Genomic DNA, 25,981 nt, shown 5'->3' with positions numbered 1-25,981 from the left:
GTCAATGTTTTAAAGCACAGCTCTACTCAAACACGGCTGTAGTGTTCTTCATGTCTAGCGTGTTCTGCTGTCGACCCACATAAGCTCCCAGATGCTCTCCCATCTCCCATTCATTTACATGAGGGGCTGTCAGAGCTCCTCCTCACACCACCTGTTAACATTCAGCTCTCTGCCCCCTCTCTTATTGTCTGTATTACACTCTCTCTCTCTGTCTCCATCTCTGTCTCTCTCCCTTTTTGTGGAGCCGGTGGCTCCAGTTCTACTTTAATTAAGTGAGAGGGTTTTGATGACCAACTTGCAGAAGGGCCGGGCCTTCCTGTGTCCATATGACCCCACCCTGTCAGCATTCTCCCTGACCCCTACCGTACTCCAGAGCTAAGTGATCTCATTACTGCCGCCTGAACACACACAGACACAAACATACACACACACAGGGTCACCGAATGTGCAACCCAGCCAATGACCTGAGTCCACCTGATCACAAAGTAGTGGTGCTACATTTAGACACTGTTTCTGTGTAGAACTTAACAGGTAAAATAAGTGAAGACGCTGCAGGGATTTAGGGCCTTATGAAAATATATTACATGGGGCCCCACAATTACACAATTTGTACAATTACAAAAATAATAAAATTTTTAGGGCCCCTGTCAGTCATATGCCATTAGAGAGGTCCTAAATGTGCCTCCCCCATATGTAAATCCAACATTCTGTGGCTCAGTATCATACGGATGAGTATTTTCTTTATATCAGTATATTAAACACGAACATCGTGATAATGATTAACAAACTATGTATTGTGCAGAGTTGTGCTAAGCCTCAATGACTTTCCAGTAGACGTAATGGGGAAATATTGCAGAGATCTGATTCATTTAGTTTTTATTGCTGAATAAAATCTGGGTGTGCCAGAGCATTAGAGCTAATAGACTTTGCGCTAATGAAATTAAAAAGCTTTGCAGTGTTCTTTTCTGTCTGTAGTGCTTAATGATTGATTTATACTGGAGAGTTTGAAACCCCTGACTTTTCCAAAACAAGCCTGCTGCTGCACCCACTGAGTTCGGATCCAAGGCAATGAGGTTAATAGCGCTGCGAGCAGCCAGCCCTGGAAGAGAGCACATGCCCTGGTGCACATAAGTCACCATTACTCCTGCCTCGGCCTGGACTGGAGGGCCCCGAGACAGACGGGCTTATCTGTGCTGTCGCCCCTGCCTAATCCCAACAGGCCAGCCAAAATTACTGGACCCATCAGAGCCTGACTCTAAACCCCCTGCTCCACACCTAGAAAAACCCAAACCCTTAAAGTGCTAGAATTTGCAATCAGCTGTGAAGAACTGGCAGAACGTACCAGAGTACGAGCTGGCGGAGTGTTCCTGAACACCAACTGACCTGGCACCGAATTCTAGAGGCCTGAGTTCAGTTGGCTCTTGCACAATGCCTCCAATGGCTACTCCACAGACGGCCTACAGCATGCTGGAGGAAATGTGTTTGGTCAGCCAAGTTTGGCTGCTGTCCCCACACACATTAAAAATACACAAAAAAAGCCATTATAAGTTTTACATTCTGTAATAACGTCTGATACCAATTAAACATGGTATTAAACTGAATACAGAAATGTATGAATTCTAGTTCAAACTTGAAATATCAAAGCTGACAGGTTTTTATTTCCCTTGGTAAAGGAAGTGCTTAAGTAATACTCAGAGCTTTTGACTGACATTGACTGACATCTTAATCATTGTTTATAGAAACGTTCCAGTCAGGCTCTGGTGCATTTCTACACTGAAGCTTTTGGCCACAGGCTTTTGGCTAGTGAAATTCCACAACGTGAGAAAGTTGCCAATCAAAACAGAGCAGGAATGCGTCCGATTGTCTTTTCACCTGTTTGGTCTCAGCATTTCTTGGGACAGCTGCCTTCCTGCCCTCACCTGTTGCTGTGGAAACCTTTTGGTAAGGTCACAGCAAAGGCAATTAGTGTTGAACCTGTAGAGAAGCTTCTGATACTGTAATAATTAATAGAATCCAGAGCCAATATTGATGGTCAATAAGAACATGATCAATGACTATTAACTGACTGACAGTTATCTGTTGTTATTTTGCATCCTTACCATAAGTATTCTGGTCAACTGACCTTTTCCCGTGATTTAAACAGTTAAATATTTTCAGGTCACGTACTAAATATAATCTGGTGTCATTTTCATTTATTCCTTTTTCCATAAAAACTGTTTTTGTGACCTCCCATGTTGTGCTTTGGCTTCAAATCTTGGTAGGCAGTAATAAAACCCCCGGCATAGAGTAGTTTATGTACTTTGAGTAGTTTATGTACAGTATTGCTCCCTTTTAATGTCACATTTATCACAAGACTGAACGTTAAACATCCAACGATCATAATAGCTTGTAATATTTTAATGCTGAATAAGTAGTTTAGTATTTTATAACTTGCATTAGAAATGGGCCAACTTCAGGAGCACCATTCTGACTAGACAGTGGATAGTTTTTTTTTTTACTATTGGCCCAAAATGAAGCAATAAAAATGTGTGTGGAATACTGTGCTTCTATGTTTATTTGGAAGTTCTGAGGTTTTAAAGGAGCCATTTAAAAAGCAATAATACAGACAACCAATAACAAAAACATTACAATCAGGTTATTCTGTGATTATTGATCTTATTCACTGTTTTAAACAATGTAGTATAGATGTCGCAGAGCATATCAGTGAGATATCAATAGTTCTCTCTAGCCAATAATAAATTAATATCATCCTAAGCCAATGCTGACGATCAATAACAACACAATCCGTGGCAACAGATTGACCCTGCAATTATTTGTTGATCTAGTTCAAAGAATTAGGATGCAGCCTTAATACCAAGGCAAGCCACGAACGCGACATATCTGCGGGTTATACAAACAGGCCTAGTTCCTTGCTAAATGAACCATTTAAAAAGCAATAAAACACACATCACAAATGCACTGCCAAGCACAGCTGCTTTTATCTCTCATTTACTGCACAGCACCTGCTGTACGCCGCTCCATATTATCCCGACTGCCGCTCGAGTATCTAAGCATTTTAACACAACATGCATGCAATAACGCTGCAATGCCATAAATACCACCTTTTTGAGAGCGAGTATGTAAAGGCATAGCAGAGTGGTTAAGTGTCTCAGTGTGTGCATTCATGCACTCCCACACACACTGGGCCGCTGCCTGTCTCTGCTCTCCAGAACGCCTCTCATCGGCACCGCTCAGTGCCCCCATAATGTATAACATGCTTCCTGCTGCTGCCAGATGGAGCCGTTTGGCATTTGAGGTCCCCTCTCCACTTCTCTCTCTATCTGTATCTTTTGCTCTCTCACTCCTTTTTGGCCTCTCTCTCTTGCTCGCTCACATCTCTCTCCCACTTCTTCACATTCTGCTCTCCAAACCCTGTAAGACACATCAGCAAAGCTTGTCCCTTTTCTAAAGATGTCACAGTCCAACCTACCGGACTGACCTTATTAAACAGATTTGGTTTCTGTCTGAAATGGATCTGTGCCTTTTTAACATCTACATGAACATATGAGCTAACTTCCTACAGGCTAATCTGTATATACTGTATGCAAGCGAGTTGGTTTTGTTGGCAAAAATAACGCTGGTACCGACCTGGAGCTTGGAGACCTTGGAGAAAACTGTGAGATCGGTACTTCTGTGCTCCTTTCTTTGTACATTTCACCCTGCTTTTTTTCTCCTGACTCATTCCTGTCCATCTCCTACTCATCCCCCAAAACATCCCCCCAACAACACCCCCCCCCCATCTCATGCCCGCCTCCCATGCCCTACACCAGCAGCGTGGCAGGCCGGGGGAAGCAGCTGAAGAGCCCTCTGCCCCAGGCTCCTGCCCGCCACCTGCCTCCTGGCGCTTTGCCATGCTGGAGCGTGGCTCACTGATGCCCCGCCAGCGCTGGCATTGTGTACCCATGGCTAACCCCCAACACATCACTCCACAACACTGCCGTCGGGACACTGCCGTAGCGTGCTCGTGGGGTTAACTCAGTCACCATTAACCCGCAGTGGCCTGACAATGATTATCAAGTACAAGGTCTACTGTGTGTGGAGTTTATAGGCTTGAACATCAGTCGCTGTGAGTCACTGGCTGATCGAAAATGGAGATGCAAGGTTTTTGTGTGACAGCGACAACATCAAACAAAGAGAACCGGACCAGCCCGATTACAGTGTTTCCACAAGGCGGAAGAGGACTGAGGTAGGCCAGATATAGTAAGCCTGGGACTGTAGTTTCACTAACAGTTTTGACTGACAAGCTGTATCAGGTCCAGGTTGTGGAAAATGTGTCAGCTAGTGAATTAGGCCTGATGTGTAATCTCCCTTGACTTCTTTCTGCTAAACTGGCCAAAGGCCATCTGCCTCTCTGTGTCTTTGTCTGGCTGTCTCTCTCTCTCTCTCTGTGTCTGTCTCTCCCTCTGTCTCTCTCTCTCTTTCAGCTGTAGCAGCAGGCAATTCAGAAACCTCGTACGGGGCAGCAATCTCTAGAGGAAATGCAGGATCTTTATCTCTCAGACAGAAGAGGGGAGCAATGCCTTAGAGCAACACTGTCAGGAGCAACACGGTTGTGGGTGTGGTTTTAACATTTTTAACCAGATGTGCATCTTAATTCTAAAATACTGAGATGAACACTGCCTGCAAACTGTACCTAGCAATTGGACTCAAGACTAGCCCATTAACTATTTATGGCCATATTAAAAGTAATAACCACAATAATACATCCTCTGTCCTCAACAAAGTCTCCATCATCTAGGGTTAGATGTGCAGTTAGGGCTTTCTGTATGCTACCATATTCCTATTACCATATAAAAGAAATGTGATGCTCCCTTTATTGTTGGATGCACCGTGCGCATATATTGCAGACAAGAATTCACTCATCTCTAAGTGATCAGCATTGGTTTTTATTTTAACAGAATAACATTAACAATAACTTATCAAGGGCTCTAATCTGGCAGTACCCCTGACTGTGTAGAAACTGATGATATATATTTTTCCATGCACACTTACTGCTAACTGCATGAATGAGCAGAGCGTTTACATTTACAAAGGCATGCTTAGGATCTTGGGGCTCTAGATGTTTAGAGCTCTTGGCAGACGGTTTCATAACTCTGACACATAGCCTACAGATTATCACTTCTAAAACAGTGTTTGGAATGCTTCAGCGCCTCAGAAAGGGCAGCACTGATTACGAAAGCCCCTTCTGCAACTTTTATCGGACGCAAACATCTGATTAGCAACACTCGCTGCGTGCAAACATGTCATTGTGAACTCGGAATGAACCTGGACAGGCTGGGAAACAATGTGACGTGTGTTTTTAAGCTAAGCTGAGCGTGTCAACCAACTTTCAGTGAACTCAGGGGATGGAAATGTAGGTTGATGTTTTCTGTAATATTGTTAAGTGATTTTTCAGATTTATTGTGGAGTTGTAATAGAAAAAGGTGAAGAGTTCAATCTGCCTCATAAAGGAGGTGGCCAATTTATTTCTTCACTAAATCCTATAAACTCTGAGAGGGGTGGGCATTTATTCAATGGTTCTCTTTAATCAGTCTTAAAACCCTGGCCCTGAAGGTCATATAAAGCTTCAGGGAGGAAAACTAAATTCTTGGATTCAAGGTGAAGTGTTTTTACTGCTGCCTAGTGCGAACAGCATGTACAAATACAAGACTTTACTGTAATTCTCGGAATTTCTAACTATGCACAGACATTATTTCACTCTGGCAGACCACCCGCTTCATGGTGTGAGAGTAGTATGACTCTCTCTCCTGGGAATACGTAGAGTGAGTAAGGCACATCTAACCCACATCTAGCACCTTCAGCAGATGGTAAAGTGTTTGAAAAAACTGTCCTCTGAGCAAACCGACTCCAGTTCAGGGCTACGGCAAATCTCTGAGGACAGTAAGTAAACAAAGACTGAGTTGGCTAAACAGGTCCAAAACTTAAAAAAAAAAACTCCCACTCAGGCGCAACAGATTAACATTTTTAAACCAAGTTTTTAAACCTGCCATATGTGGAGCCAGATTTCAGCTCCTTGACTACATCTGCATGGAGGTTTTAATATTTTATAGTAGTCACTGCAGAAATTAAGCATTAAGATTAAAGACTCAATAACAAGCCCAGCATGTAAGAGGTTAAATCAAAAGAAAAGACTCAGTGAATACATAATCTGACTGCCTGGTAATCGAATCAGCATAATCAAATCGTGCCATCCATATTTAATTACAGCACATTGGACATGGGAAGTCCTTCTGTTCCAGCTTGGAGCTGATCCATAAGAAACTCTCCAACGTGGCTGTATTTTTGGGACAAACATCTGTTACCTGGAAGCAGCCAGCGGTGCATAACTCTCTTCCTTTTTCCTGTGGCTGCATCACATCACATCCATCCTTATTAATTCTCCAAACTAGATTAAATCCCTTAAAACAACAGTGACCTCACTGCCTCCCAGCATCCTGGGATACAATAATGAGCCTCAATTGTCTTACAATTAAGAGAGAAACTAAACAAAGTGAAGGACGAACACAGATGAGTAGGTAGCAAGTGAGGCAGAACACTAGTTTGTTTGTAAAATGTGATTCTGGCCTTTGTAATACTGATACCCCGGACGTCTGCGATATGTGAAAGAATCTGTAACGATTGACACAATTGCTTAAGTGAAGTGAGCATTTTGAGAGGCCACAGACGCCCCTGGTGTGTTTTATTGATATACTGATAAATAATGAAATAATCAGAATACACAAGTACTTATTAGGTCATTATGATTATTTGTGTGATAATTATGAATATTTGTTTCCTTATTTGTAATCCATTAATTTAGTTTAAGACTCATTTATTACTTTTAAACAAATTATCAGAAGACCAGAAAAAATAAGTTACTTAACGAGGGCCGTGAATAGGCTAGAAAACAAATAATGCAATGCTTTGCTGATTCTGATTCTGATTCATCTCCTTATCTGACATAATGTTACAGTGCATTGGTTTCGTGGTATTTTTGACCCACCAATCATTAAAAGGGATGTATAAATATGTAAAACTATTAATTGCATATCGAAAAGTTAAAATAACTAAAAACTGATTATGGCATGTAATTATAATTAGCAGGGCTGTTATTCAGGCCAGCCTTAAGCATGCCATATGTCAACATTAAACATAAAGCATTTAAATCACCTAATACACAAATGCAATAAATGGTCTTGCTTACTTGCAACCTCCAGAGAAGCATTGCGACTGACGGCCTCTCCCAGGTAGTTTCTGGCGACGCACACATAGACTCCTTCATCCGGCTTGCTTCGGCGTCCATGCACGATCCTGAGGAAGAAAAGGGAGCCCGTGGGCAACAACATGCGGTGGGAGCGGGGGTCCTCCCTGTCCGTCTCCACGCGCTCACCATCTTTATACCACTCCACCATGGGGGTAGGCCGGCCCTCGGCTTTGCAGTTCAGAGTGGCAGGCTCCCCTTTTGAAACTATCAAGTCCGAGGGATGCTCCACAATCCGTGGCGGGGCGTCCTCCAATCTGGGTCGAGATCCTGCAGGAGAGAGTGCACCAAGCATTCATGAGTATGAGAGGATCTAAAAAGAAAACGGCATGCAGGGGGTCCTCGACAGAGTTAAAAAATATTTCAGCATTACTATCGCTATCTACTATTTATACACCCTGTTGACTCAAAACACATGTACACCAGACATCAATTGGAAATAGTTTCAGTGGTTATTGTTTTTTAAATCAAGTAGTTTTCAATTCTTTGACTAATTACATGGTACTGGGAGGTCATAAAAGCTCAGGTAGGTGTAATGGGTAGGTGTCCCAATACTTTTGTCAGTTTTTACAGCATGTATATATATATATATATATATATATATATATATATATATATATATATATATATATATATACTGTATATACGAGGGCATCTTCAATGTCACTAAAGTTAAAGCATGTAAAGTTCCAGTCCAGTGTTTCTTGGCCTGAATCAAACTGGCCTATAAAAAGACAGAACTTGAGGCTGTTTACATTTCTGACCAGAACACTGATACCAGTTATCAGGCAAGTTATGCTGTCCACCACCGAAGACGACGCCTCACCATATTCAAACCTTTTTTTTTTTCAAAATAGTCGCCCTCAAAAGACCTTCTATTTTCTATCCAAGTGTGAGTATTAAATACTTTGAACTGGCCAGTCCAGAAAAAAAACATCATATTAGGCAAAATAAATGGGAAACATCAGAGGAAAAAAAACTCACTACTAGTCAAACTAGTAAAACTTAGAGCAAATCAAACGCTGCCCAATAAGCCTACACTCAGCACGCCAGCTCTCTGCAGGTCATTTATGCAAGCTACAGTTGACGAGGATAAAGAAAACACTATTTCAGGCAGTACTTGGCTGGGTAAAATGAAGACACATTATACATGCATGGCTCTCGCATACAGCATTAAATTGGATGGTACAAAATGACATGCTCTACATTCAACAGTTACCAAAGAAAACACTGAAATACATTTCATTCCTCGCTGTGGGAGGAGAGCGGAATAGGAATATATAAGTAATTTTGTCCTGTGTTTTAGGCCACATATGAATTTATTCTGACTGCCAAGAAAAAAGAAGAGGGGGGTGGGGGGGACTGGTGCTAAGATAATTCCAGCAGAAAGCTTTGAAATTGCTTTTCTCTCCTCCAATTTGAATGGCAGGGTGTTGGTGGGACAATTATGGGTGAATAACAACAACACAAGCCGGTTCTCAACAGGCCAGGAGAATTTAAGCCACTGGGAGAGATTTTAGGGAGAAATCAGGAAGCCTGAGCACATGGTGATTGTCAAAATAATTACTGGATTCATCTTGATGACAATTATCCCGGGGTTTATAATTTGGTTTAAGCATGGCGGGGCAGAAGCTCAGATTTCTGGTGGTAAGAGAAAGGAAGAAGCGCTCTCCTTACCTCCTGACTGACACAGGTGGAAGAATCAGCTTCTGATACTGCAGATAAGGGGGTTTCAGGTGCACTGGGCAAATACCTTTTCCTAGCACTAAATCCTCCAGGGTTAGATAGGATTATGAACAAAGGGCAAACACTTTTTAAGAGATGGAGGAGATAAGCCCAAATTTGATGGTGTTCCACTCCAACCAATTACGTGAAGGTGGAAGAAAGTCTTTCTCGGACTCTAGCTTACCGCTCTGAGCACTTGAGGAAAATTTCAAACCACTCCAAGTTATTCCTGTAAAACTGCCTTCCATTTCTTGCGAGGGAAAGGTCCACTGAGCTGGTAATGCAATGCAAGCTAAAACAAAACCATTCTGTTTTCGCCTAGCCTTAGCTAACACGACACAGTGACCTTACAGTAGTACTACATTAGGCCAGAAGCCCAACCACTGAGTTGTCTACAGGCCAGTTCACCTCTGAATCCCCAAGCCTGTTACCCTTTCTGCCTCTAAAAACAAAAAGCCTTCTGGCCCGCCGGGTGAAGGGAGAGGAGACCACCAGGGCTTGGCTAATAGCTTTTAGTAGACACATATAGAGCAACGAACAGACTGCGGTTGGCGGGGGGTGGAGGAGAGACTCAGCAGGCAGAGAGTCAGAGAGCAGCTTTATAAATATTACAGGCCAAACATGCGGACTTGCCACAGAGGATATGTAACATAGGGGTCTTTAAAGGGAAAGTGCTAGGGAGCTAAACAGCGTCTTTCATAGTAGTTAACCGGCTTTGGGCTGAATGAAGTCACAGGACGCTTGCCCCCCGGCACCATATAGAGCCAGGATACCACAAAAGCAGGCTCATTTTAATGATCTTGTTTATTAACCACTAACACACTGTTTGGCCATGCAGCTTGATGAGCTCTCCAGACATCATACAGTGTTGCTGCTGTCTGCAGTGCACTGCGTCAGGCCTACTTCATTAAGTAACAATTTATAATAATTCTACTGACTAGAAGAAGAAAATAAGACCAGCAAGCATAGTGTTTTGAGAATCTGTGTACTTTTAGGACAAGATAAACTACTCTCTGATGTTTAGCACCTTGTCAAGGAAGAGTCACCCTCAGGGAATCATAGCTATGTGGAGTCTTTTGCTGCCAGAAGGGACATCACTTACCGGATCTCTGACCTAGCTACACAGGAGAATGAACACACACACTTCATTCATCCTGACAAGGCTTTAGAGTTGAGAAATAGGTGAGACAATTGAACAACTCCAGCAGGAGAACCTACTACTACTACTACTGCTGCAGCTGAGAAACGGACACTGACTGGTTGGAACAACTGCTTTCAGATTATCATTAAGAAAATCTCTCAAAATCTCTCTCTCTCCCAACTTCAACTGGGCGATATGACAAATATATAACATTGTAATATTTCTCTGAACTTTGTAAACAAGTTGTGAAACGTTATAATAGTTAATAATAAAATAATAAAAAGAATACTATTGAATAAAAAGAATAATATTTTATTCCATTTCTATTCAAGAAGAAATAGTAAGAAACATACAACTGATATATTAAGATAATGGCTTAGTGATGTGATTTACAACCAGTTAGACTTCTATCACTGGTGAATTTTACAAATAAACTTGTTTCTTAATCTTGATGGACTGATGATATCCATTAAATGCACAGAAATGCATACTGGTATGTGTAAAATATTGTGCAAAAAATCAATGACATATTATCATATTCCCACCATCGATGCCAATGTCTAAACAAGGGGAAGCGGTTAAGCTACAACGCCAAACTTCTAGGTCCATTTCTTGACATAATTTGAATTTGCCAGTTGTTCTGTACATTGTGTACAGCAGTAATGCTCCACAATTGCTCACTCAATTACTCACATTTACTTTAATTGAAATTCAAGTAGGTTTTTTCCTTCTACTGTAAAAATTCCAATTTGGAGATACAAGCTTTTGCGTAAGTAATGACATTCCCTTTTTTCTGGTTTGTGGCAATATAATATCTGATAAATAAGACCTCTCACATGGATACCAATAGCAATAGTTCACTCTTTAGTCCATGCACATGGTGGTTGCCATGAGCATTAGACAGTACCGTATCATACTTAATCAGATTCAAAATTGTGTGAATCTTTACGCCTCTAGATTATGCTTAGGAACACATGCTGTTAAAATTAGAACACGTCTACATAATAACAATAGGCTATGGTCCTTAATACCATATACTGCGAGAAGCAAATCTCAAGCTACTGTAAAAGCGCATTAGCATGACCTGGGCGATGGGAGTGATTGAGCATGCAGGAGAAGTGCGGAGCTCTGTGAATGCCCTGCTCTTTAAGTTACGGAGTGCTTAGGGTGGAACGAGCATTTGACCTTGTTGTCTTGTGCACGGAGAGAGTGTGAATGCCAGCTTTGACAGCGAAGCCAGGGCCTTGCCAGCCCCTCTGATCTGTCCCGATGGGCTTTTAGTGTTAAGCAGATTTATCTCCTCTACTGGGGGGGAGGGTGAGATCCATGGTGGAATAAGATCTCAACAGGGCCCAGCTTCAACAAATCCCCAGAGATGTCCATTTCAGCCAAGAAGTTCACAAAAACAGTAGGCACAGGAAGACACTGCAAAAGCGAAGACCTGCAATCCACGCTATGCTACTAGGACACATTTGCAAGCTAATTTTCTACACAAGGCTAATTTACTACACAAAGCAAAACACTGAATATACAACAATGAATGGAGAAGCCTTAATGATATGCAAATATGTCGAATATTCTGTGTGGAGATGCCATCTCCATGACGACTATTCATGACGAGGCCAGAGGTCAATCCAATAATTGTCTTTTCTCTTGAAGTATGTGTGAAGGTCTTGAGGTAAACACACATACAGAAGAGTCTTAAGACTGATAAAGCACCACTTTGAGGCTAATTAAAATATAAGGAATAAAAGGAAGAGGCTGAATTTGTAAATGAATGTTATCACAAGATGAAATCTGGAAGAAAGGAACAAAGCAAACTCCAAATATGGACCGAACCCTACCATCAAACGTCACTGCCAAAGCACCAGTCTATTAAGCTGGAAGTTGGAGGACGGCGTAAAACGTAACACTTCAGGAAGCACACTTTTCCTTCAGTGTCTCTGAAGAGAACAGAAGCTTTTAACAGCAACACATTTAGTTTACAGTGTTCAGAGGTGACGAAGACTTTTAACAGGAACCAAAAGGAGCTTGACGGAAACACAGAACCAAGGCCATAGAAGTGAAGAAGGAATGACTAACTTTCGCTCTTCACCCTCATCTGCAATTCTTTTGAGAGGGCATCCATCCCCCTTAACCAGAGTGTGTTGTTTTACAGCCTCCCTCCTCCTGTTTTCCACTGGGTTCTGGGAATTGATTTGCAAATGTGCATTCATTTCCCTCAGTTCAATTAAGGAGGTGGGGGGTGTCTCCTTGAACACCCTTTCTCCAACAACCTTTTATTTGCGCCAGGGCACAACAAAGGGCCACTTGCATGAGAATATAAACCTGAGGCAGTAAAGCTGTGCCCTTCACCACTGGGCTTTTTCTTACAGAGGGAATAGGCCGGTTTCTTGGCTTAAAGGGAATCACACAGTTGAGGCGTTGCTTTCCTCAAGGAGACACAGCCCCTCTGCCAGTGCATGGAGAACCTGGGATGGATTAAACTAACTGGCAGCCACAAAATCCTGTGACAACTTCAAAAAAAGAAGGAAAATAAATAAAATAAGAATCACCTAGACACCTTCAGGCTTGTGTGTCTGGAGCAGCTAGAGCGTTTTCTGCTTAGGAAATCAGGAGCTGGGATGAGACGCATTTGCAACAGGCTTTAGAATCTCTCATTCCAACAGGAAGAGACAGCACGGTGTCACGGATCCTCACTAAAATAAAAATGCTGGGCAGGGTGGGTTCAGAGGCTGCATGTCTGTTATATGTGCTTTGATGTAGTTCAAAGCAAAGAAATAACCCTTGTCTGTTAGGAACTTTTTTATACATGGGGAATTTAACTGGCCTCCAGCAAAAGAACACAGCACTTTTTGAAGACATCAAGCGCAAAAAGACAAAAAAGCTGTATCTCATTTATATATTTTTTTTTTAAAGACGTGTTTCAATAATGCTGTTACTGAATAATTACTCAAACCAGTGACACTGTCTTGGGATCAGTCTTTATTCAATAAAGGGGATGAATTCGTTTTAGGTGACATGTCGGACAACTGTTCAAACATTATGATGGAAAACTCAAACTAATTTCTGAACGTATCCGCCCGTTGCGTTTCAACCCGCATCAATCTTTAAACACAAGCTCATCATTATGCTGCTCACGGATTTGGTAACCCAGCAATATCTCCAAACAGGAGGAAAAAAGCTCTAGCAATCCGAAAGGTTGACCCAGTGGGTATTGGTAGTGCTCAGGAGAAGATATTGATCTTTCTGAGGAGCCTTAAGAGAAGGTTTCAGGGTGAAGAGCTGAGAGAGAGAGAGAGAGAGAGAGAGAGAGAGAGAGAGAGAGAGAGAGAGAGAGAGAGAGAGAATGCGGCCAGATAACATTATCCACAAGGCTTGTGCTCTCCGTGGGCTAGCACAGAAACAACAGGCCTGTACCCAGAGCACGCTTCTGGGGCTCACACCACAAAGACCAGCTTGCCTCTGGGCTATACTGCTCCTGAAAGAGTAAGACACTCAAAATGCTAAAATGCAGGTTTTTGCCTCTTAGCCTTTTGTGTTTTGCTGATTTTCAGCTTATGTCAAACTGCGTCTGTTCTCGGTGTGCCTATGTAGAAGGTTTGTGAAGGTTGGACTGATTCTGTAGGCCAACAGCACATGTACAATAACACCACAATCTTCTCCTGACCTTGTGTAATTCTACCTCTTGTAGCCAAAGAAAAGTACATCTGGAATACATGTTGATGGCATATCACATATCTCAAGGGGGGGTGAGGGGGTAAGTTTTCTTACAGAGTTGCAGGAAGAGAAGTGGGGTATGAATGATAAATTGTGCGTGATTGTGATAGTGGAGCCTCAAGGCAGCTGCTCCATGTCACAAGGGCCTCCTAAAAAAAACGGATCTCTCCAGTGCTTTGGCTACGGCTAAGAGGAGAGACCCTGGACAGAAGTAGCCAGCATGCCACAGCTGGCAGAGATAGCATCAGTTTCCTGGTCCTCCCAGTGGTGGCCCGCAAACCTCCGCATTCCGCCGGATTAGCCTCCACGGAATTCCGCCTCTGCATTTCCTGCCTGACCCAAACGCCCATAGGTCAGGCCCACCAAGAAGTTTGGTTGGGTTTTGGTTGTGGGGGAGACATTGGTGTTGTTAAGTCCTTGTAAAAAATTTCACCTCATGCAATAGGGAGGGTGTCTGCACTTTTAGGTCTGAAAGTTCTGACGGCTGTGGCTTTGCTGACTTTTAGATGTTGTCTTATATCTAAGCACATCAGTTTGAGGTTTGAGGCAACTGGACTTACACCTGAAGGCGCTTTAACAGAACTTAGTTTCCCCTCTTGATCTCACTGTGCTATAGGCTTTTAGCTTCAGGTAAAATAGCATTGAACTGACAAAAAGTACTGGGTTAAAATTCATTCATTCATGGTCCTATCTAACCTAACAATTTGCCAGCTGAATCCTTACAGGCCTGGATAAGAAGAATAGAAGGCAATGGGGGTTGATGTTGGAGTAAACACTATTGGGTACAAGGCCCACATATTTAAAGTTCTAGGTGTAATCACCACATTCTGCATATTCAATGTGGACTGTGCTGCACACAGTTTCCCTACCATTCCCATCCATCACCTTCCCCTAAGTGTTCTAAGAGATAACAGATCACAGTCAGGATGTGTTCTGTTTTCCTGATGGTGGATGATTGCCACAGGAAATGGTCAAAATGAGGGGCTAGGAAAGCCCCTGAGCTAACTACAACATCAGACCTACACAATAAGCTTACATCAGGGTTCCCAGGGAAAAGTTTCAAGTGACCTTCTGTACTTTGGTGTTTCATTCGGATGCAATTCTTTGCGTCTTAATGATTTTACCATTAATGTATCCTTCCTGTCAGGCCAAAATGCGGTATCTCCATTGTTGTCAGTTGTCACTTTTTGATCCCAGCTGAATCTGCGAGTTGTTCTTTATACTGTGTCTGGGTTTTGTGATGGACGGATCAATAGAAATGTTCGATATTTCAAGTTTTTTCTTACTTGCCATTTTGGACTCACAATATATTTTTGCATGACTGTGACCATATAAAAGGCAGAACAGGTTTAGCATTTAGGGCAAAAAAGGGTAATGGTAATAAATGAGGTGAGTATTTTGCATAAGTGGGGCCAACTCAGTCAGACATGGACAATAGCCTAGTAATCTCAGTTTGCATTACAATAAGATAAGTATCTTTCAATCAGGGGGTGACTGTCAACATCTGAAGGTAAGTGAACTATGAACACTTCAGTGTCTTCTATGAGACTTCTTAATGCAAAGTGCTGCATCAGATCCCTACAGAGAACCTTCTATCATAAAAGAAAGCAGATAAAAAAATTGCAGTGTACGTGTGCCCCTTATCTGACAGCGAGGAGAAGCACCTTGTGAGCACTTTAAACTTTTCAGCAGAAACAAAGACAGCCTGGGTCACATTCATTACATTCTCCACATCGCTATGTGGGATCAATACAATCAACCCGCGAGCCGTGATTTCCATCGACACACCCATTAAACAACAATTGTGCAAGTAATAACCTGTGCCAAATAACTTAAAAGTAATTCTAAAGTCCCAGCAAAAACAACTTGTTTCTTTTTTTTTTCCTGAAAGAGCTCCAGCCTGCTCGTGTTTGATGAGAGTGGCGGGGAGCCGCTGCCGAATCACAGCAAAGGAAAAGCGAACAGCGTGAACAGAGAGTAAATAGCGTCTAGGAAGTGTGTCTGTGTGTGTGTGAGGGCGCGCGTGTGTGTGTGTGGCCATATGTGTACGAGTGCAGACAAAAAAACTGCGTCATTAGATTTAGGGCTCCTGATGAGAGAGCTTGCATGGCCTTGAGGCCTACTGTTTACAGTGCCCTTCAAAAGCACAACACACACACACAGGCACACTTAGCCAAGTTTGCTCACCTTGCCAAGCAAACATTTGGGAATATAAACAAAGCCACCAAATCTCGGATGATACACTAAGTCCTCAAAGGGTGGCCCACAAGCTCACTGTATGCAAACACACAAAACACACTCCTGCTGTTTGAGCACTGGAGACAGTGTTTTATAGCTCAGATACTGATAGTGAGAGTCCCTGTGGTCAAACAGGAGAAACCAGCTCTCCACTGATATCGCCCAAGTTCCCCATAGCAGGATATCTCGGTCGTTCCAAATTACTGACTCTAAGCTTGCCCAACAGGAGAAGAGCTAAAGGACACTGCAATTTAATATTTATGAATTATAAATGAGCCAAATGGGGACTGAATAGCTTGTGTAGATCAGTGAGAAAGGGCAGACTGTCCTTTAATTGGGCGTACCCATTAGGGGTGGGCGATACAGCATAAATCATAGCACGATACTTCACGATTTTTACCAACATGTATTAGATGTCAGAATATTAATAGTTATAGATGTATGATAAGCCAGAATGAAAAAAACAATAGCCAGCAATGGCACATTTCAATGGCACATTTCATTACACTATGAGTACATATTGCTGCTCTCTGATGAAAAACATGTATCTCCATTTCTGTCCATTTTTAGTTTGTTTAGTTGGATGAACAGACCAATAGAAATAGAAGCTTTAAATTATTTGGAATAAACTTTTATTGACTTCCATTCAGAGTTAAGAACTCTTTTTATATATTCCTGTAAATATCTATTCATTTAGAAGATACAGATTTTTCATTGGACAGTGATGATATGTGGTTAATGTAGTGGATAACAACACTGTCCTCCCTGTGGCAGACGGTTTTACATCATTCAAATCTGGCAGTTGTTCTTTACATCGTGTCAAAATTCCACAATGTATGGACCAATAGAAATGCTTCGAAATGTCTTGGCAACACATTTTTTACACTGACTTCCATTGACATTAAAGATTTCCCCCTTCTCCTGCAAAGCTGCCATTTGGAGATATGAGACTTTTTCATGAGAGTAATGATATGCATTAAAATGAAGCTTACAGTATCCCAGCATCAACTACCCATTCTGCTCTTCTGGACCGGAGTGCAATAACTGCATCATCAAATATCAGTCCAATCTGAATCATATTTTATCTGATACCGATACGATTACGAAACCATTGTGTATCCCTCCATTAATGTGACCCATATCACTACTCATTGCTGTTTATACAGGCTTGGTTTTGTGAACTTCTTTCTTCCATATGAAAGCAAGGAGCAAAAAAAGACATCTGTATAAGATAAGAAGGGGTTTGTGTAAATACCAATCCATCATCACAAAAGTGGGATTATGTTGCTTTCATTTATGATGGATTACAAGACATTGTGGCCAGTGTATCAATGCATGACTTGCATTTACAGGTTTTATCTATAACACCAAAGTCAGAAATGGCCTAAACAACACAGAGAAAAAGAGCTTTTATAAATAGACACAAAGAAAGTCAGATTCAAGGCAACTCACAAACACTCCCAGTCTTACAGGAAAAGAAGACGATGTTCTAAACACACCCAAAGCACGTCGGATTGCAGGCAACTCTCACACTCCAACACTGCACCTTTCGCCATCTTATCAAGTGCTTGCCTTGCCTACGCAATTCACTGTCAACACCTTGCCTTGTTCTTTAAGACACCCACAGCCTTTAAATGTCAACAAGGCATCAGGGAGAGGTGTCCACACTTAGCTCCTAAGACTTGCAGCTCTAATCTAACCATTAACTTCCAAATAGCACCAAGGGGCTGGGGTTTTGTCCCTCTGTCTCTCTCTTTCTCTGTCTACATCTGGGGTTTCCCGTTACGACGGCGTCTTTGGGGTCACCACAACAACAACTGGAACTAATGCGCTGTGGCTATTAAGCTGTCCTCAACTGGCAGCCAGGGCCATGGGCCCGACAGATTGATGCCTGCGCTTTGTGTTTAGGCCCTATTCATCCCTCCGTAGCCACGTCAGGCTGAGCAAGAACTTGACAGGCCACAAACCCAGACTTCCAGTCAGCTCTATAAAAACTGGTTGTCCGTGCTTTTAAGCCATTGTTAAAATACCACAGATATGGACGAAAACAACTGCATGATATGGACAAAATAGTAGTCCAGTGACTATACTGCGATTATACTGCAATACTGGACTACACAAATCCCTTGATTCATCAAACCGCTGTCTAGAACAGTGATTAGTCGGGACTCTCACAGCATAAAGTCAAAAAACACTGTGATTGGTCACATGGTTAGTTTAAATATTGCAGCTTTCTATGTTATCAGTAACGGAAAAGCAGCGATATCGCAATGACAGCCAAATAACTTTTCCACGGCTGATTACTATCAGCATTAGATCCACATTTAGTATGGTTTCTTAGTTGTGATCATTATAAAATCCTTTATAGCAATTTTATAAACAATCTATAACAACCTTATAAAATAACACTAATAGGGAAAGGCAATATGGCAATATTTTATCATAATTTTAACAAATGACATCACTATATGCCTTTCTGAGCATACTATGGATACTGCCAGTACTTAATAAACACCATCGACCTCTACTATATATTCATGACAAATGCCTAACCAACGCACTGGTACTATATGGTTGATATCCTGTGTTTGCATTTCAGTATCGGTATCCTATGAGGAAAAGTTGGGTCGGTGCATCCATTGGGCTGCATGTGCATGAATGTGTTTACTCTGCTAAAATGCAGCTCCAACTTTAGAGGACACTGATATTACCCTTTAAAGTCTAAGGTGATGCTTACACCCAAGAATCCTTTATCAGTGGCCTTCTTAAAAAGAGTAGAGTGGTCTGAAGCTTCTATTGTCTCGCAGCGAGGATCAGATAGCAGAGCAAGACCGTGTGGAGGCTGCAAACAGAGACATCAGAACACGCTCAGTTGGAGATGCTAGTTTTTATCTGCCTCCACGCTGACAGGCTCTCAACAGTGCACTGTTTACACACGCAGGACACGGAGGAAGTCTTGTGCCAGTAGGTGAGCAAGACAATCTATTGAGTCGTCCTCTCTGACATACACGCATTTCTCATCTGGCGACTGGCAGCAGCGTAACAGTATGTGGAACGGCTTCTGAAGAAACACCTTTGAGAAAGAGCAATTCCTTCACGCTGCATACAGTAATGGCCATTCCAAGTGTCTATTTCCTCAACGTCATCACCTAATACTGCACCTTCAGCTTCAGCCAAAAGACAATATATGGCGTGCCCTTTGAGTTGAGCAGTCATTTTCTCACATCCACCAGGAAGGCTGGTCTGGTCTGCGGTGTGTCATTACGGGCTAAGTCAAAGAGTTTCTCTGTGCTTTGCTCTTGTTAAATGCATGTCCTGGGACAATCACGGCAGAAGTGACAGCTGTTTCAAGGCAAGTTTCAAATGACTTCAAAAGGGAACTGAGCTAGTGCATGTTTTTCTCTTCTTACAGACACTGCAATGCCCGGGAGAGGAACCTGTGAGTATGACTAGGTTAAGCCCTCAGGGTGTAACTTTAACCTACCAACTGAGAAAAGGTGAGAGCAGATAGCCAGCAGCCACTCCAGTCCTCATACATACCAACAGTAGATTCAAGCTGCTTCTACCGACAAACTACCGGCACCCTCAAAATAAGAAGGGCCTAAATGGTTAACAGCTATAGAGCCTTTACATGAGATGGAGGTCCTTAAACTTTAAAAATGGTCTTCTCACTCAAGGTGTGTTAGATGTTCTTCAAAGAGCCCAAAGCTCTAAGGAACCCCTTTTGTTTGGACGCCTGAACCAAACAAGCTCAGAGATCTGGCTGAGCTCAGCCTGGATTCATTCAGTGTGTCTGTACAGCCTAAGCGTTAGAGGACAGACAACAGGCTTGTAAAAGGACAGAACTGAAGCTGATGCTCATAAGGTCACCGCAAGGACCATAGGTCCTTTTTCCACAGCAGTGAGGTATTAGCTTGAAATGTCATTTCCCCACCCAGCACCTCTAAGGGCTCCTGATTCATAGCGAGATTGTGCTGGCTGTTAGATCAGGGGCAGATCCTGTGGACAGTGTTTACAACCTCATAAAAACAAGCTAGTGGCCAAGCAGCAAAGCCGGCGATATTGCTGACTTGGAAATAATAAAGGCTAGGACATGTCAGTCAAAGACATTCAGGAAGGCGCTTGTTTAAGTTCAAAGAGATATGGTTCATTACTGGGAATATGAAACGTGGATATTAAAAATGAATCAGTGAGGAATGTCGTAACTTTGTTAAAAGACTTCCCTGATGGGAGATGTCGACCAATTGATGGGGTTGTAGAGGGCCTTCGTTTTAGCGTAGTGAGCAACTGTTTTAATTATTTAGTTAATAACTTTTTTTTTTTTTAATTTTGATAGCAAATACTCATCAACACTCATGCATATCCACACCACAGAAGGATGGGGGGGGGGCAATCCAGATACATACACTTACACATCAATCATACATCAATCCACATTCTACAAAAGCAATTATTGAATGTTTAATAATTAAGTGTATATATATATATATATATATATATATATATATATATATATATATATATATATTATACACCACCAGCAATAACCCCCTTTTTACTGAAACAGACAACACTGTAGAGAGATGAGACTTTTCTAACAACATGAAACCCTGAAATGCAGATATATAATTATATAAATATAAATATATATTTTTTTAATAATAAGGAGATTTCAAAATTTCTTCAGGAACATTACACACCACACACCTCACACACCAGCTCTGCGCATATCGGTCACTCATACTGTCCCCGGCTCGCTCTATCTCTATCTCTCTCTCCCCACACACACACACACACACACACACACACGCTGGCCAAACACAGCCCTCCCGCAGGACCCCTACAAGAAAGAGAACCGCAACTCAACGCAGTTTCTCCTCCAACTTACCATGAGCCAAGCAGATGAGCGAACATATAACCGGTAAGACATGAACGGTCCGGGAAATCTCCATCACCCTCCGGAGCAGAGCCAGGTCACGGGGCTTTAGGCGGCTTTAAGCGGACAGTCAAGCATCCAACCTGACCCGTTATAATCCGACTGACCGGGAGAGGAGGAGTACCGAGAGGACACGCGTTTCACTGAGACAGTCACCACACTGTCAACTCCACACAGTCACATTGAAGAAGACACACACAAACTCAAATCCAGAGGGAGAAGCAGCACCTCTCACTGTCTCACTCTTCTGCTCTTACACATCCTCCGACCGTGTGTCCGTGTGCTGAGGCGAAAGTCCAGCGGATACGGGGGTTAGACAGACCCGGAGTTTCCTAAACACCCGCTTTCCTTCAGTTTTCCCTCCGTGCTTTCCTGCTTCTTTACAGAAAACGGAGAGACCCTTTCAGCGGTTACTCCTCGCGCCACCCGTCCATCCCTCGCACCCGTTCTGAATGAACGGCACTTACAACTCACGCGCACCGCAACTGTCTCGTGGCGGCTCGAGCCCTCCCCCTAGCTACCGTCCTTGGTTACCCATCGCGTCTTAAAGGCACAGGCACCCGTTTTCTCACACTGTGGCCTGTTTTCATTATGTGGGTCTGCTCTCACACTGACTCTCTCCTCATGCTAAGCTCAGCGAGTTCTGATCAGCAAGAGTCAGTTTGAGCATGAATATGATCTTTAAATGTACAACAGAATGTCTTTAATGAGTGTAAAAAAACTCACTGAAGACATTCCGTTGTACATTTAAAGATCATATATAAATAGCACATATATAACAGGACAATATAAATAGTACATATATATACACATATATGTATATATATTATTTATATTGTCCATTTATTTATGTACTATTTATATACATAAAAAACACCACCCCCCCAAAAAAAATATAGCACATATATAACAGGACAATATAAATAGTACATATATATACACATATATGTATATATATTATTTATATATATATATATATATATATATATATATATATATATATAGCACATATATAAAAGTATAAAAGACAATATATAAAGACAGTATATATATTATTTATATATATATATATATATATATATATATAGCACATATATAAAAGTATAAAAGACAATATAAATAGTACATATGTACACATATATGTGTGTATATATATATAAGCTATATAAGCTATATGTATATATATATATATATATATATATATATATATATATATATATATATAGCTTCATATGTCATTTTGGTAGGGCCGGCAAATGTGAACTGAGAATGAAGCATCCTGATTTCCCTTTTTACTACTCACAGGAGCCCTGTAGCATAGCATAGCATGTTTATTTTATTCATGTTTATTTCATTAAGCATGTTTATTTCATTATGTTTATCTTAGAGTCTAACCGGATTGTGTCACATTGTCGTCACATTGTACAGTATTGCAGCTTAAGTTGTGAATAAACTTTGGCTAGTAAGCAGGGTGTGTGTAAAGTGGAGGGTTTTGGAATTTGCCCTTTTACAGATCTGTACCAAACTCCTGGTACCTAACTCATGTTATTCAACTATGCTAAGGTAAATACTGTTGTTCACTCCAGGGCATCCTTTTAAACATTATCAGCACAAGTAAGACTTACATTTTCATTAGTAGGCTAGAGAATTAAGTCTCAATTCATATTAATGGAAGAAAATGTAATAATAAACAGGGAAGGAATCATTCATCATTAGACATTTAGAAGGTCAAAATGCTAACATTGTAATCATTTAATTAGCACATATTACAATGTAACTCATACTAGTAAAATAGTTATTTACATTAAAATCGAGATAATCCATAAATCCTAAGTAGTGAGAACACAAATCCTACATACTAAACCATAATTACAATAAAGAATATTAAAATAAAACTTTTTATATTTTAGATGAAAGCAAAAGCTAAACATGTAAGAATAAAATATTTACATGACAGATTATATTTCACGCTAGTATTAACTTCCTGTTTAAATGTTAAAAATCTCCTTAAAAATGTTCTCCTTCTGTCCCTGCCTTTTTCATTTGTACATTGTATTAGCATAAAATAATATGACAAAAGTTTCTTCCAACACTGCTCAAAATTCTAGGCACAACCAGAAAGTCTCCAAAAACACAACAGCAGTTATATTAAGTGTAACATCAGGCTTTACGCAAATCAACAATCACGGGCTGATTTGAGCACAAGCTGTGCTGCTCTCTGATTTGATCAAAACTGAAAAGTAATATTACCAGCACATCAGGATGGTATGAGCCTCCGAAGATGAGAGGCGACACACAGGCCTGTCTGTCTGTCTACTGCAGGTAATAACATTGGGAGGATAGCAGCACTGCATGTAATTCTCCCAAACAAGTACAGCGATGCCCAGATCAGGGATCTAGTGTGCTTCATATTCGCCAGGTCTAACCGCCTCAGTTAAAGCCAACCTTAAAGACCTATCTGAAGCAAGAAATGAAAGGCTGTGAGGATTTTTTTGTCAGGCTTTATTATCTAACAAAAGAATAATTGCTATTCCTATTCATTATGCAGAGAAAAAAAATCTTCCAGCTTCCATTAATTTATCAGTTATATTTATCTTCATTCCTTCCACAAAACACAATTTATTCTATTACGTTCACATTAGAAGGCAGTCATAGGCCCACAGGCCCTGCTTACAACCAGCGGGCCCTGCCGCCAGCACCCTTGCTTTTGTCCTCATGTTTCATGCATGTGCCTGTTTAACTTAATTGCAAAAACTGATTAATTGAGCCATGGTGTGTAATTGAATAAAACATGATGCCGTTTCCCTCTAAATACATTTCATCTCTCTTATGACTGATGCAGTGCGCTCAGGAACCCATTAAGAATTTGCTGGACCTGTCAAAGGAAAGTGTGCAGTCAATGAATTTAGCGGCATAATTGCGTTACATGGAGAGTTATGGCGACGTCACATCAGCAAGTGCAAATGATGCCATTAGGCCACAGGCTCACTGGGCAGAGAGGGCAGCTGCAGATGATTTCTTTGCTTTTGCATAAACGGAATTTTAAAGACTTTTCCAGTACAATATATAAACTGATTACAGCAATTGGTTCATATAATAAAACTGGTTAAATGAAGTGGTTATACGTATTTCATACATTAGCTAACATAATGCAGCATATTGAAATGTTGTCAAAATGCATTAATGTCAGTTAAGCTATCTGCATTTCTAAAATATGAGGTTGAGGAGCTTCATCCCTGATTTTTAAAACTGGATATACAACTATGAAAACATAAATGACAACTTAACTCAATGGTTGATGTAAAAAGCTCCTTCTGGAGATAAATTAGAGTAATTCATAGTGGTAGTGATTGGAAGCAAATGTTTGAAGAGCTTAATGCCTCTAAAAGCTAGCTCACAGTACTCTTTTACACAAGTGGTTATGACTACACTGCCTGATGCACTGAGATATGGTTTCATGGCAGTTTTAAGAGAAAGTGTTGGCCTTTAAAATCCATTCATGAAAGAAAAGTAAAATAGTCTTTAAAAAAATCCCCTTTTACACCTGGTCACTTCATGTGACTATTATCTATTATTAAGATTTTAGCCACATGCATTTACACTGGGTAGTCAAATGAGTCACTGGTGAGTCTCCGGTTTGCGAATTGAAATCTGATTGCTGTGTGGGATGGAATATGCAAATGTACTCAATGCTTGGCAGTTATTATTGGTGATTGGATTTGTATCTGATATTTAAATGAGTCTTGTCTGTGTTTACACTTGCATGTTTATGTAGCTTGGCCTTATCCAGATATAATCCTGACACTCAAGATGCATGAAGCGAGCAGGTGTAAACCGGGTGAATGTTTTCAGATTGTAATGTAATTTTATCATCCTCAACATGGCATATAAAACACTCTGAAGACACACGTAGGTTCACAGATCGTTTTAGATAGTAAATAAAATGGGGATATTTGAGTTTGACATTACTAACCTGATTCCTAATACCACTGTAAAGTAAGTACGTCAGTACGTTTTGTCTACAGTGAAGCATTTCACACCAAACCACTTCACTCTACCACTGAATAAAACAGAAAAGCAGAAGATGCCACAAAGGGTTCTTTGAGCAATGCCATAGAAGAACCACGTTTGGTTTCTGAAAGAGCCATGTATGTAATAGAAATCTGTGATGTAAAGGTTCTTTACCAATTTAAAAGTTCTCCACACTCACATTTGCTTGATATTTCCTTGTTTTTTTATGGTACCAAAAGTGTTTTTTCTATGGCATCACTCAAAGAACCATATTTTTATATTGAAATATTTATATTTGGGTTTTTTTGCATCACGTCTCTAACTCTTTCCTCCCCACCGCAACCAGTTTGGTTCCAAAGGCTGCCCAGGGGTAGGCTCCGCCCCTTGCCTATAAGTTCGTCAGGATGTTTCAAGACCTGGGCTGACGATGGGGCCTTTGCCAAGGACAATCAGCAGTTTTAACTAGCTAACATTGTTCCCATCTCATTATTTGACCAAGATTAAACTTGTGATTCTTTTGGTAGAATTGATAGAACAGGTTGATCATATACGAAACAAATGTTCTGTTTTATGCTTTAAGAATTTGTAGGGTTAAGGTCTGCTAAGTACTAGTATTTACATATTGTAGGCCTATGTTTTTGAAAGCAACTTCAGCTAGATCGTATCAGAAGCCTTTGTGCCGATGATTTCAGTCTTTCCCGGAATTGGGGCAGACAAATTGCTATGGAATTTCTCAGATAAGGCCGGCAGGGAATAACATTAGGATTAAGGCTATAGGTCAGCAGTATATCAGCGTGAATGGATCAATAGCGACAGTGTACACAGAAAGATACTACAGCACTACATCTAATTAATCTATTGAATGTAGAATGGCCCAACACTGTGGCAGAGAAACATGATTTATGGCCCTGATTACATCCACCATGACAGC

At 41.2% G+C, this 25,981-nt stretch overlaps 1 protein-coding gene across 3 annotated transcripts in view; it reads right to left on the bottom strand.

Moving 5' to 3' along the window:
- The window catches only part of robo3 (roundabout, axon guidance receptor, homolog 3 (Drosophila)), a 165,390-nt gene that overhangs the window by 61,533 nt on the left and 77,876 nt on the right, over nucleotides 1-25,981 (bottom strand). The window contains exons 1-2 of one of the 3 annotated variants that reach the window (XM_072658817.1): nucleotides 20,992-21,485; nucleotides 7,223-7,549 (exon numbers count right to left, since the gene is read on the bottom strand). In XM_072658817.1, the coding sequence (XP_072514918.1) occupies nucleotides 7,223-7,549; nucleotides 20,992-21,055 (391 nt within the window). In that variant the 5' untranslated portion in view covers nucleotides 21,056-21,485. Of the gene's footprint in view, nucleotides 1-7,222; nucleotides 7,550-20,991; nucleotides 21,486-25,981 lie in introns of those variants that run through there. The other 2 variants (XM_072658818.1, XM_072658816.1) reach the window with 2 other exon arrangements.

This window comes from Salminus brasiliensis, chromosome 16 (genome assembly GCF_030463535.1).
Source record: "Salminus brasiliensis chromosome 16, fSalBra1.hap2, whole genome shotgun sequence".
NCBI lineage: Eukaryota > Metazoa > Chordata > Actinopteri > Characiformes > Bryconidae > Salminus > Salminus brasiliensis.
The sequence above is the reverse complement of the archived record's forward strand: the minus strand, read 5'-3'. Positions and strand labels throughout refer to the sequence as shown.